Source organism: Lonchura striata, chromosome Z, assembly GCF_050655825.1.
Source record: "Lonchura striata isolate lonStrDom1 chromosome Z, ASM5065582v1, whole genome shotgun sequence".
Classification (NCBI taxonomy): Eukaryota; Metazoa; Chordata; class Aves; order Passeriformes; family Estrildidae; genus Lonchura; species Lonchura striata.
In genome coordinates this window covers 47320004-47334516 of record NC_140740.1, presented here as the reverse complement: position 1 = coordinate 47334516, position 14513 = coordinate 47320004, and the positions used below count along the sequence as shown (strand labels likewise).

Here is a 14513-nt window from a genome sequence, read left to right as displayed (position 1 = left end):
CATCCTACCTGTTGAAGCTGCAGTCGGACTTTGCTAATGGCTCTAATCCAACGGGCTCTTGCTGGAGGAAACGGTGGTGGCTCGATGTCACCATGGTAGCTTGAAAGCAAGAAAGAAGGAAATCACCACATGAAAGATATTTACCTGTAGCATTAAAGACACAACCACACAGTGGTTGGTCGGTCAGTTACAGCTTCAGCTCTGAAGGAACCAACAGGCTCCAGTCAGCACAGCCATGCATGTGCTCTGGGAAAGAAGCAGCTAAAGGAGAAGTTTCCTTAAACTCAGGAGTCACTTTGGAAACTGATGAGCTGAAAGATATGATCTATACACAATCCAAACCCAGGAGGAAGATGATGTTTGTGCAAATATGAGGAAAACAGTCAATGACAACAGATCAAGCCAAGTGCAACACAATGGTATTGTAATTACAGACATAAAGAGGCAGATGGAAGATTTCATACACCCATGTCTGCTGCAGTTCTCTTCTAGCCACTGACCCTTCCTTCTCCTCCTGCTACAAATTTATACCCCCTCTTTATTGGAAACACTGGCGACATGAATCAGCCCTGAGTTTCCCCAGTGCATCAAACATTTGTCACTCCACTCTTTCCTACAGCTTTTCAAAAGGACAGGCAGGTCTGTTACCAATGCTCCACCTCAGTGTCCCACAGAACATTTTGTAGTCCCTAAGCTTGTAATACCTTGGGCCTTTGGTTGCATTCCTGTTTTTGTATGTTGCTGAGGTGTAAATCACAAAAACAAACACCTTCTGCCTGCAAAGCACCCACCCCACCGTGCTGACTGTAAAAAACAACCCCCTAGATGAGACCAAAACACATCCATGCTACAGGTCTAGCTCAGGTACAGCTCTAGGGCTCAACACTCAGAGCTTAGTTCCAGGCCTGTTCCATGGAGACAGGAGAGCACTACCAGAGGGTGGAGAGAAATGGAGAGAGTGAGGCAGGAGCATCCAAGTTAGATGCCTAAATTAGAAATAGACTATGTGAATAACCTTTCCTGTGAACAAATATAGGCCAGCCATTCTGGGACAAGACTCCTGCTGCTCTGTAAGGAAAAGAGGAAAGTGAATCAGAGCTTAAAAACAGTTTAACACTTCTCTCGTCTTGTTTTCCTCTTTTCATCTTTAGTGTAAGGCTTGCCTACACATGAACTCCTGTAGTTAATTCTATCATGCAAGCACAGTGACACCAGCTGTACTCTCCAAAGGGTACAGACAGGCAGACATCTTCCCATGTATCTAACTGAACCAGATAAAAAAAAAAATCCCTCATATTTATGAAAGTAAAACCACATCCAGGGGCTGCAATGACTTGATTATCTCAAGGAAAAATGTCACTCCCAAATTTAAGTAGTGAAAATTGAAATTTTTGTAAAACCTGTGCAAAACCCAGTACTCTACTTGCCCAAATTTAGATTAAATACTTTTGAATACTGTTGACAGCTTGGAAAGACAAAAAACAAGGACAAGAAAACTCCCACAGTGAGTCAGAGCAACATGTCTATTCATGCTGTAATTCTCTACAACCTACAACTACAATAAGCACTAACTCTAATGGTGGTAGTCTACAAGAATGGAACTAATGAAGCTCCAGCCATGAAAATACATAATTCTTGGTTGTTCAAGCATAAACTTGATCTCACATGAGCAATGGAAGCAGCCGTTTTGGTCCCAGAGTACATTAATCAAACCAAAAACAGAGAATCTAGCAAATGAGCTCCAAGGTGGTGTTCCTCTTTACACACACACAAAAATCACAGTTTTAGCAAGTGTTCCTCTTCACACACAAGTCAGACATAGCTTCAGCTTAGCCAATGTCCCATAATAACTGGTCCCCTACAACATATATTTCACAGACCAGCAACATCAACTCAGTTGTCAGAAAAGGCTGCAAGAACAATGTACATAATTTGCCCTGGGAAACAGCAAATAGAAGAATCCTCTTTGACCCAGCTGAAAATAAACTGGTAATAGCTTCACCTACCTCATTTGGACTCCTGTATCAACATCCTTGGGCTTCTCAAGTTCCAGAGGTAACTTAGTTGCAGAATGGTCTGCAGGTTTTTCCTCAGTTTTGCAGACCTTCTCCTCCTCTCCTTTACCATGAGGCTCCTCTTGCTCTTTGAGCCACGCCTGACCATCCTTCTGATAGCTGCTCGAACTGTGGTAAGAGTGATTTGATTGCCTTTCCTGGTGATCATCCTCCTGCTCAGAGCCATGGGCACTTTCATGGGAATGTTCCAGCTCACTGAGGTGAGAGCTTTCCTGGCTGACATTGCAAGAGGAGCTGTATCTACTACTGCCAGCAGGACTATGAGAGAGTAAAAAAGTCCGTCAGAAAAAACAGTGGCTTGGAAAAACACAAAACAACCTACACATGCAAAAAACTGAGCAGGAAACTAAATATTACTAAAAAGGCATGCTATGAAGTCACTTTAACTATAATATTCTTATGATTATTATGTAAATATAAATTTGTGAATCTCAAAAGTCTGGTAGGCAGTAGAAATACTTTATACACAATCTCCCAGCATGTAGACCATATATAATTCTATTGTGTATATATACACACTCACATACACTGTATACACTGGTCTTTGTTGCACCAACTACTGCATCATCTTACACCAGCTAGAAACTGCAGTGAAGATATTCTAATAACCAGACATGAATAAGAATGGAAACACAGCAATTCAGAGTTAAAGTGTTTCTGTCTTCTGCAGTTTTGCTGCAGAAGGATCTTTATCACATCTTTTTAAGATTACTTGTTTAAAAACAAAGTCAACTTCACTTTTATGTATTAAAAGTTTATGATAAAATATGTTGCAGTCAAGAATAAGACTGTCAAGTCCTTCAACTTACAACCTTTTACAAAAGTGGAACAGCTTTTCAAAGAAAAGTCATGTCTCACTCCAGTAGAAATTTCTCAATAATATATTTTATATAAAAACCCCAGCATTACAGGGGTGTGACCTCTGCGATTCAAAACACCACTTTCAGGACTGAATTCCTAGAATCTTCAAACAAAATATAGCAGATGGAGATTTCTCATGCAGTCAGGAAAACTATGGCCAAGAATTAAGCAACACTCATACTTTTCTCTTGCAGTCCTGGAAGAATTTGGAGCCAGGAAGTTCTGTGAGTGCAGACTTGCAACTGTATGATCAGAGGACCAAGTTTCACTTATATTACATAGAATTAAATATATACTTAAATTTAAGTTTAGCAGGCCTCTGTTTTGATTTTTAAGGGCAACTGTAACTTAGCATATGCACAGGACTGAATACACTTATGAAATACTGACACCTTCCTCTAGGGACTTTCATTACTGCATGAAATAAATTTTGCATGGATTCTAGGATGACCAAGCATTAGAATACCTTCATTGATATTTCTGAAAGTTGTTTTAATATATCCAGTAATACAAAGTGAACCTAAATAGTTCTATAATGTATCATCAGTGAGTTAAATTTCTCTCTAGAATTGAAAACCTTTACCTTTCATTTTGAGAAGAAAATGTTCCTCCCTACCAATACAATCTACCTGTTACTTTTTTGTTAGCAAATACAATATTATTATTGCTAAAAACGAAAGCAAAGTGAATTGCATGCAGCAGAATTAACACACAAAAATGTAACTTCTGAAAGACTAATGAAATTAGCACTATAAACATCTCATTCAGTGGGACACATTATAAGAACATGGGAAATTCAACTACACTTACTGAAAAGAAGTGGAAAAAGGTGAGAAATGGTATAAAAGGCTTGCAGGTAACTAGTGACTGTAGTTTGCCATATTGTCTGTGACAGCCACCAGTGATATTACAAACACTGACAACAGGTAGGGGACTAGGATTGAGCTACAAACATCAGACATCAAGGCCACTCTCTACTGCTGCAGCATTGCATTATAAATGGTCATATCCCATTTATTATGCCTCATTTGTAACTAGCCTTTTCTTATTCAGTTGTTCCAAGCTGTGCGGATCTGCAGCCAGTGTGTCAGGATGCAGTACTGCTCCACCAGGAGCAGAATCAAGCCCAATTTCTCTCTCCTCAGGCTTGTCTGGCACATGCTCCTCTGCCTGATCTTCTTTCTGCAGTTCACCTGAAATCACATTCTGTTGATCTTCCGACTTTTTGTCAAGCTTTTCTCCCAGCTCTTTGTTTGATATATCATCAACAGTGCTTGCACCAGATGGCTCTTCAGAATGTTCATTGTCTACAGTGTCAGGCTGCTTTGAAGACAACTTCACTTCTCTATTTGCATCAGTCACTTGATCTGAGAATGCAGATTTTGAGTTTTCTTCTGAACTGACTGTTCCTAACACCTTGTCATCTGGTTTTGACAAAGCCTGTGGTGGTGCATGTGGTTCCTTTCTGGCAGAGGCCTCCTTGATGTCTTTTTGCCAGGGAAAGGAGAAATCTAGCTTTCTCCCAAATACTGCTCCTTGGGCACTCTCTGGCTTACCCATTTTTTCTTCACCACCTCCTTCAAAAAGAGACATAGAGAGTTTCTTAAAACTGGACACGAGGCCCTCGTCAGTTCCTGCTTTATTAGCAGAAGGTGGCTGTTGAGAGAAGAATGACCCAAAAGGTTTTCCACTATCAGAAGATGACATAAAGCCAAATTTTGGCAAACTGGGTATGTTCGGTATTTCAAAGACAGGTTTACTACTGCTTGTATCTGGAGCAACATTATTAGCTTTAACCTGTTTCTTCAAGTCCGATTTGGAAGCAATCCCTTCTGCAGGCACCTCATCAATTGTTAGATGTTTTTCCTGTTCTGCAGTTTGCTTTTCTACCTCAGTTGTCTTCTCTTCATTCAGCTCAGGCAGATGAACACTGGGCTCATCAGCTGGAGCTGTGGGTTTGCTATCATTACTACTGATCAAGTCCTGCTGATCAATACCAGCATTGGCCTGATCCCCTGCAACAGCAGGCTCTGATGCAAGTGCAGCACTCTCATCTAACTGAGAAAGGTTTGTGTCTGCCCTCTTAGTTTGGGCTTCCGTTTCCAGAGCGAGCTTATCAGTAGAGTCAGTGTGAAGGATGTCAGTGGCTGCCTTGTCTGCATCTGGTTGGAAAGTACCTACATCAGCCTGGTCAGTGGCCTCAGTCTGCACTGTATCAACTGCACCACTGAGATCAGATTGGCATGGCAGAGCATCTACCACCTCAGAGAGCTGTGTTTCACTATCCTGCTGCAGCACCTCAAGGGCTTCATTCTCACTACAGACTGCTGTTTCTGGAGTGGAACTCAAAGGTTCCTCTTTCGAGGTTTCCAAGCTCTTTTTCTCCTCAGTTTCTGTTTTCACAGAAGACTCTTCTGTGGAGTTCTCCTCTCTTGAAGCAGGTACTACATCCTTCTTCACAGAGGTAAAGACATCTCTTTTAGACTCTCTGGCTGCATCTGTATTTTCTGGCTCCCTGGAGTCTTTTACTGGAACAGACCCAGTGACATCTTTCACACCAGTGCTTTGAGGTTTAGGGGTGGATTTTGGAGGCATCTCTTTTGGAGATTCTTTTGGACCTTTGAAGATGCCAAATATATCATTTGTGAAAGCTGGTGCTGGGCCACTTGGGAGGGATGAGAAACCAAAGAAAGAGGAGCTCCTCTTCTGTGCAGATGGAGGCGCACTAGCTTGAGGTTGAGAAAAGAAACCAGAAAATGTTTTAGGTGGTTTCATTTTTGTCATGAAACTTGAAAACATTTCAACTGAGGAATCTAAAACTGATTTATCACTCTCATGTTCCTTTGGTTTGCTTTGCAAATTAGGTGCCTCTGGCATTTTAGGAAGAACATGTGGCTGTGTCCTTTGTAATCTGTCAGTTTGCTGAGGTACTTTTTGATCTGGCAATTCATTCTGTACACGTACTCCTTCAGAGACCACTTCATTTTTCATGTCACTCACACTATTTAAGTCATTTAGACCCTGGGAATCCATCTTATCATTTGAGGCCATGCTATGATCAACTTTTTCTGAGGTTTGCTCTTTGGAAGCATAAGGCTCTTCATCAGTAAGAAATGCAACACTGTCCATTTCCTCCATAGTACCCAAAGCATCTTCTTCTGCCCTTAGGAAAATACTCTGTTGGTCCCGAGAAACCTCCTGCACAGTGGGAGTCTGAATGCATGGACCAGGAGCAGACAAGCTCATTACTGCAGTGTCCTCGATCTGCGAAAGCTTTCCTAAGCCACACTCTTCACTGGCCTGTGGAAGCTTTTCTGAGCCACTATCTTCATTGGCCTGTGGAAGCTTACCTAAGTCACTCTCTCCACTGGTCTGTGGAAGCTTTTCTAAACCATTCTCTTCAGCTACTGTAGCAATACTTTCTACATTTTCCAATGCCAGCTTTTCTGATTTATTTTCTGGGATCACGAGGTCATTAGACATTTGTTTGTCAGTCATTGCTGCAACAATATCATCAACTTCTTTTTTATTGTCTGCATCTTGTTGCCTGGTAGAACTGCTGGTTTTGACACCAGAGTCAGTGGGAACATTTTGCTTCATATGTGGTTTAGCATTGACTGTTTTAGCTGGTTTTGTATTACTCTCCTGTTTAGGAGCAGTTGGTGGCTTAGAATTCACAGGTTTAGCTGTTTTTTCCTGTCCTGGAGTAGTCTGTGACTTTTCATCCAAAAAGGATGTCAGATTGAAGAAGCTAAAACTAGTACTTCTTTGAGGGACACTCTTTTCAGGAGCAGGACCACTGGAGAAGAAAGAGGGCAAATGAAACAACCCCTCTGTTTCTTGTTGCTTCCCACTAGCAGGAGCAGCGGCAGGTGCTGAAGGCTTTGGCTCATCTGACCCAGTGAAGAAGGAGAATATGCTCTTACTGGCTAGCTGGGATTTCGGAGCAGGGATATCAGAGAAGCTGAATGGCAAACTGAAACCTGACTCTTTGGGTGTCTGGTCTGGTTTTGGTTTTGCCTGATTAGCTCTGTCTCCTACACGACCACCCTGTTGCTTTGGGGTTACCATTGGTGTGCTGCTTTGGTGCCCAACTGGCTGGCCCAGGTGGCTTCCTCTGGGATCTACACTCACTGGCTTATGTGAAACATTTCCAGGAGGCACTATTTTACTCTCAGGAGACTTCTCCAGGGCTTTTTTGCTTTGTTGCTCCTCTTGCACCCTGGGACTAAGAGAGACCTGCTTGTCCACACTTTCTGTTTTCAACTCTTCCTTGAGGGTGGAGGATAGACATGGCATACTGGCACTCTGAAGACCCCCAGACTTCACAGGTTTCTGCCTTGGCTCAGTCACAGTTCTGCTGTTGGGTTTTGGCAGAGGTGTAGTACTTGAGTTTGGTTGAGAAGACACAGGCTCCACTTTGAAGAGATCTCCAAGAGATCCAAATAAAGATGAGATACCAGAGGTTTCCTTCTGTTCTGGCTGTTTTACCTCTTCTGGTTTATTGCTTTGCCTATTCACCAGTTCTGGTGATGGCTGTGGCACTTTGTTTACTTGTGTTTTAAAGAAATCAAAAAATCCAGAAGACTGGGGTTTATTGGCAGTTGAGGTTGCAGGAGAATCTTCTCCAAGACTGAATAATTTCAGAGCACTTTTAAATAATGTCTCCTCAGGCTCAGTGGCTTGTTGGCTCGGAGCTGGCTGTGGTTGACTTGTTTCATTAATGGCTGCATGCCTTTCAAGACGCCTGCAAACTGGAATTTCTTTAACAGGTTTCTCTTCTCGTATGGGCCCGCCATCCATAGCAGTTTGGCTCAGTATAGAAGGAGATCTTGTCAACCCTGTTTTTTTAACATGGATGTTTTCAGTCTGGTGTAATTCTGGTTTTTCATTTCTATCAGCCTCTAAATTAAGTCCTGACAAAGTATTTCTTCTTAGTTCTGATGTAACAGGAAACTTCTGCCTTGCTTGTTCTTCACCTAGTTTTTTATTTGGTGTAAGTGATAAAATATCAGTCTTATTTTCAGATGATATTGACTGTATGTCTGTTCTTTTTGAGGTAGAATATTCTGATGTCTCAGAGCCAGGGCTTGTAGACTTTCCAATTAGTCCACCCAAAGCAGAAAATAAGGAGCTAACTTTGTTCACTGGTGTTCTCTTATCTTCCTCAGTCTTTTTTGCTTCTGTTACTCTTTCAATAGATGCTGTAGTTTCTTCAGCTTTAGGAGTAGACTGAAAAAGCTGGAATCCAAAGAATCCTGATGACCCACTCCCAGAAGTTGTCACTGGGACAGCCTTACCAACTTCCTCAGTGTGGACTTCCTTACTCAGAGATTTATTGAAAGTTGCCCTGGAATGTGTTCTGAGATCAAGGGTTAATGGAGGCTCCTCTGAATGATTCAGGGTTTCCTTCTCAGTTCTGAAATCTACTTTGAGTTTTTGAAGTTTATAACCTGAAAAGTCTAATGGCTGCTCTCTCTGATAATAAATAGACTCCTCAAACATTTGTGCAAAAGTTTCCAAATTCATGTTCATTAGCTGGTCACTCCTCTGCAAAGCTACTGACAAATCCAGGGGTTTATTTGTTGTATAATCATCTAGACCCTCTTCTTTTTCTTCAGCAAACCAAAATAGTTCATCTTCACTGCCAAGAGGGACTTTGAAACCACAAACAGCAATTGTGTTGTCTTCCAGCACAGCTCTTGGAATGGAATCCATCTGGAAATTATAATCCCAGCAGTCCATGTAGGAGTAAGTTTCAGGAGTACAAACGTAGACATACTGTCCAGTGGGATCAGTGAGCAGGGAATACACATACTGGTTGTCACTGTACATGTAGTATCCACAATCACCATCTTCTGATGGCCACCACATACCCTGCTCAAGCATCATTATCCACTCCTGATAATCCTGGCTATAGGATGAGTACATCAAGCCTTCATCCATACTTAAAGCATCTTGGTCAATTAGTGTCCACATTGTTCCATCACAGCCAGAGGAGTAGCTCAAATCCATGGGCAACTCCTCAAATGAGTAACCACCATCTCTTTCAAAGGGTGCAAAGTAACTGTAACTTTCATTGAGAGAATTGGCAGTCCATGCATCGTTTTCTTCCAAACAAATGTCTTGAAACATTAACTGGTCAAACGAATCATATGACATCACACTTAAATCTAGACTCTGTCCATCAAAATTGGCATTAGTCTGCCAATCCATGACATTCGCATTCCCATCCTTTTTACAGAGATTCATGACCACGTTATTTTCAGGCCAGTCCAAGAATTGAGGAGGCAGAACAGAGTTCTGGTTTAACACATAGTAAACTGGTACTGCTATTCCACGAGTGTCAGCCAGTCCCCCCACTTCATATTCCCATTCAAAGCTAGAATGGCTCCTTGTTTCCTGATAAGCTGAGTACTGCTCCATAGGGTTATAGCTTTTATTAGTCAAATTGAGAGATTCATTTGATCCTTTGTTTAAACGAATTGGAAGAATTCTAGATTCTGCATCCTGGTGAGGAACATGCCTACTATTTACAGACTTTCCAGACAAGTCCTGTACATTGGCTTGCAGATTTTGGGTGTCAGGGGGCACAGGATGCCCACTGTGGGGAACATGAAGCTCAGTTGTTTCATTTACTCTTGCACTGGACAGGTGGTCAGTAGTGGAAGATTCCACTGTTTTCACATTATCCTGCTTCTCCTTTGGTTTTGGCAGAAGATTTTTTAAGAAGCTAGAACCTTCCTGCTTTTCTCCAGTGCTGCTTTGACTGTCAGAAGCCATTCCTGGATTACTGGGTTTTGTCTCCAAGCTAGAATCCTCACCTCTGTCAAAAAGCTTCATGAAGCCCAGAGAATTTGTTTTCATCTTCTCTTGCTTACATTCAGACAAGTTTTCACTTGAGGCAAACTTAAATAAGCCAGAAAATAATCCAGGAGAAGTGCTTTTCTGGCTATCACTCTCACTTTTGGCAGTTGAGTCTTGATTATTGCTCGTGTTTTCATCTGAAGAAATGTGAAGAAAGCCAGAAAGAAAACCTAGAGTGTGCTTCTTCTGAGTATCATCTGCACTTGGAGCTTCTGGCCCTTTGGCTGAAGAGGTGGATTCAACTGAGCCTTTGCTTAAGTCTGCCGCATTTACTCCCTCTTTCATCAGTCCTCCTTTTACATTTCTAGGTTCTTCTTGAGTACTCTTAGATTTCTGCTGCACTTCTTTAGCCTTAAGAGTAGCTGAGGCACTATCATGGTGTTTTTCTGTGTTTACCTGGACAGTAGATAAGTTCTCTTTAGTCATGTTTTCTCTTTGTAAAAGTTCCTCCTTGTTGTCTGATAAATTTGGAACTGAGCTAGATTTTATTGAAACAGCATTTCCTGAATTACTGTTTCTGCCTTCATGCAGGGAACTGCCACTAGAACCCTGATGACTTTTTTGGTGCTGTGTAGGTGCTAGATTTTCTGCAGAAGAAAATTTAAATAACGATGACATAAAGCCTCCTTTCTCATTCTTCTGTTTCTGCTTTGCTGGAACCCAGCCTGTTCCTGCTTTTGATGAACCCAGCCCACTGATAAAAGGAAGTTTTCCAGTGAAAGGAAATAAGTGCTCTTCCTTTGATGAACTATTTTGTCTTATATCCTCCTCAGACTTATGGTCTTTAAAATGTTCAGATGTACATTCTTTCTTCTGTTGTTCTGCAGAAGGAAGCAACAATTGACTGAAAGACTTTTTGAGTGGGCTAAAAAAGCTTTCAGATGCTGTATCCTCATCTTGAGGCTGTGATTTAGGTTCCACATGACCTCTGTTTTGCTTGTTTGCCAGTCCATGGCCTGCAGGATGCTGATCCTCCAAGTGACTTGCAGGAGGCTGGTCCCTGGACATGGGCACACCATCTACCAAGGTGGCACCTGACTGACTTGTAATAGGATGCGGATCTGGTTGCTTCTGTGGCACATCCGGCTGCTTGGGAGCCAAGAGACCATCAAGATTGGCTTTCAGACTGAAGGAACTGACTGAGTTTGTGAGCCTGCCAAAGATGGAAGACACAGAAGTGCTACTTGAATTTACTTCTGCCTCACTTCTGATCTCACTTTTCTGTGCCACTGGAACAGTGCTGCTGGTCTTGGCTGATATCTGTCCAGACGGCGTTTCGCTCCTTTTTGTCTCCTCAGTTTTCACAGCATGGTTGTCCTTGGTGTGCTCCTCTTTTGTGACTTCTTGTTTTGGCACTTCCTTCTCAGAGAAGATCTTTAAAGGATTAAACATGCCTAGAACTGAATTCACAACTGAATGCTGGTTCTGCTGGCTGTCAGCAGAATTTCCTTGTGTTTGCTGCGGAGGATGTGGTGCAGAAGCCTTACTGTCTGCCTCAGTGGTTTCTGGCTTGTTGGAGTTTGTGTTCTGGGCTCTTTTATCACTGCTCACCTGAGATGGTAGCAAAGACTGAATGGAGAACTTGGTGTCAGATTTACTTTCTGCTGCACCTCCAGAAGAAGAACTCTCACTTTTAGCCTTAATGGTAAATACATTCAAGATTCCACCTTCTGATGAGTTTTTGTTTTCTGTATTCTCTGGAGTGGAAGACACAAATTTTTCAACAGAAGCTGTGAGTTGCTTTGTGCTTGACCCCACCTTTTCTGTGAAAGAGCTGAAGAGAGAATTCACTGTATTTTTCACACCTGACAAGTCCGGAAGAGATTCAGATTTGCCTTTGGTACTCTCCTCTGCAGCAAGATGTTTGGTCTGCTCAGATTTTTTAGCTTCTGCTGAATCATCAGCATTATCCTGCTTCAGTGGCACATTCTCAACATTTTTTTTTGTTTCTGGCAGTGTACCAAATTTGCTGATTTCTTCCTCCTTTTCAGCCAAGTATTCAGAGACTGATTCTACCAGACACTGAAGTTCATCCATTGTGTCTATGTACTCCTCATTGGGTTCTTCAACAGGAGAGAGTGTTAAGTCTTGCACAGGATAATCACGCTTGACCTCTTTAGTTTTATGTTTTTTATCAGAGCTGTCTTTTAACTGGGAGCCCATATTTGCAGGGAAATTAGCAGTTATGTTTCTCAAATGGCTGATGTCAGAATCATACCATCTTCTTGAAAGTTCCCCCATTTCATCATCTGAAACAGGCGAGTACTGGAACTCATCAGAAGCACTGCTATCAAATTCCTCAAGGACATCGACAGGCACGAAAGTGTTCTCTAGCATCCTCCTGTGTTTCATGTCCTCAGTGTTACTCAGGTGAAGTGAGCCGTCATGGTTCATCCCCTGCTTGTTGGGTAACTTGCCACTTTTAACCATTAACCCATTTTTGTACGGACGCAGGACTGGATAAGCAGGCAACCCCTTACCTTCAGAGTTCCTAATATATTTTATAACTCTGTCATATACTGGGAAATCATCAATGGGTTCAGAACCAGCCACACCATTGAAATAGACTTTTTTCTCCCCAGGAAACTGCAGACTTCCATTACTTTGCAGGCTTACTCGTTCTCTCTCTTCAAAATTGTATCGCAGTTTCTTTTTCCTTCTTCTATCAATTGTATCATATTCCTGAGGATATCTAGGGACATCTACAGACCCCGACTCCAGACACACATTTTGGCAGTACCTTGATCTTTCACAGTGATTTAAATTTTCTCTTTTTGAGAGAGTTTGCATTTTTTTCATGTTTTTCTCATGCCAACTTCTAGTTTTATGAGTTTTTTCTAAGAAATCCTCTATTAAAAGTTTTCCTAGCTCTTCATAGTTATTCTCCTGTTCTTCTTCTCCATCTTCAGTGTCAAATGGAATGATCCTGACTCTTTCATTTCTAGCTAGAGATCCTTGTCTAAGATGAGAAATAAAGGGAGTGGGAGGGAAAAGAAGAGAGGCAGCAAAAAAAATAGGAAGGGAAAAACAACAGTTTTTAAAAAAGCTATAGGAAGGACAGAAAAAATAGCAATGGAAAAACATGCATTAAATAAATGAAAATTAAATCAGAAACATTCAGAAACAACAAAATTGAAAACCTGCCAATCTACCACCATTACTTCAATCAAATAGTCAAAAAAAAGCAGCACAGGTTATGAGATTCCACCGGTTATGTCTGCACAAAATTTAGAAATGCCTTTTTGAGGGAGAACAGTTTTTTGTGATCAAGTGAGGGCACACAGCCTTAGCTTACCAGTACTCTGCTGTTGCTTTTTTAGGCATGCTGAAAAGAAGTGACTTATTGCAGCAACAGGACTACTTTGAGATGCAGTGCCCACACACACCATTCCACTATGCTGTGCCTCCATTTTGGTCGCTCTGGGCTGCAAACTTTGTTTTAGCAGTATTCATAAAGCCTTCAGGGACCCTGTATCTCCTAGGGCTGGCAACAGATTTCATCTGGCGACTTAGGAGTTGCTGGACTTCAGGCAAGTGAGACAGAGAACAAAATGCAAACCGTGGGCATGAGCAACAAGAGGAGTTTCAGCTGTTTCACTGTTCCTCTTTGCTGGGAGAGCTCTTAATGCAGCTAAAGGCCTCAAGGTGCCCCTACCGACACAAAATTAGGATTCTCAGAACTGTTACTGGACCAGAAAGAAAAGCAAAACACCTGTGCTGGATATTAGCCCATCATAAGCCTCAGATGATCTTCAGGATCTGTACTTCCCATTTATAATGTATCTGAACAGATCCAGCAATTTTGTCATTGTTCATTGTATTAGAATGGATTAAGCTACAAAAAAATCTGATGCTTCCCAGAAATCCAAGTAAATGACCCTTGGGATTTTGGGATTAATTCTTATCCCTTGGTCAGCAGAATAATCTCAATTGTTTAACAGCCCCAAGAGTAGTGGCAAAGAAACAACTTCTTCCTCTAAACCTCATAAGGACAGCTTCTGACAATCAGGTAGAAAGTGGATGTAAAAATATCAATATGATCATCTAAAAGATGCAGCTTTGCCTCACATCATCCATTGATGAGAACTGAGGAGCATAAGGGCATGTGTGTCCCTGACCCGCCTAGTGCCAGAGAAGGGAAAAGACAGAGGATACACAGGAATTTTATGGATACTGCTAATCCAAGAGTTTTCACCATGCAAGCTGCAAAGAGCGTGCCAACATAGGATACAGATGGCATAGTCCTGAAAGAGAGATTGGTCATTGCAATTTCTACTGCTGCTTTAGTGCTGCATTTCCAACAGTATTAGTTAACTTGTTGTAATTGGAAAGATGCTCATTACTTCAAATGATTCCTGTTATACACAGTTTAGAACACTTATTATACTTCTTGCTCACTATTTTAAGCTGAAATAACTGAAATAATTTTCTTTTAAAAGATTCCCAGGGCCACCATAGTTACTGGATCAAGCCCTTCCAAAACTCAGCTGAAGGCAATGGGCACTACATGAATGTCTGAAGAGCCATTATCTGTAAATGCTGAACCAAAAATTGACTAATTTAGGCATAAAGAAAATTACTTTTCTTCCTAATTGAGCTTCTTTCCCTGTATGTGTTTTCTCTGCTCTTTTACAAAGCATCCCTTTTATTAGAAATAATGATGAGAAACCCAACATGTGAGAAGGGAAAAAGCCCAGAATTTAACTACTA

At 41.6% G+C, this 14513-nt stretch overlaps 1 protein-coding gene across 12 annotated transcripts in view; it reads right to left on the bottom strand.

The window, feature by feature from the left end:
- UNC13B (unc-13 homolog B) overlaps positions 1 to 14513 on the bottom strand; it is a 206414-nt gene that overhangs the window by 125990 nt on the left and 65911 nt on the right. For 7 of the 12 annotated variants that reach the window (XM_085566067.1, XM_085566061.1, XM_085566062.1 and 4 more), the window contains 3 exons: positions 3976 to 12762; positions 2007 to 2333; positions 9 to 99 (listed from right to left, as the gene is read on the bottom strand). In XM_085566067.1, the coding sequence (XP_085422193.1) occupies positions 9 to 99; positions 2007 to 2333; positions 3976 to 12762 (9205 nt within the window). Of the gene's footprint in view, positions 1 to 8; positions 100 to 2006; positions 2334 to 3975; positions 12763 to 14513 lie in introns of those variants that run through there. The other 5 variants (XM_077790533.2, XM_021554690.3, XM_085566071.1 and 2 more) reach the window with 2 other exon arrangements.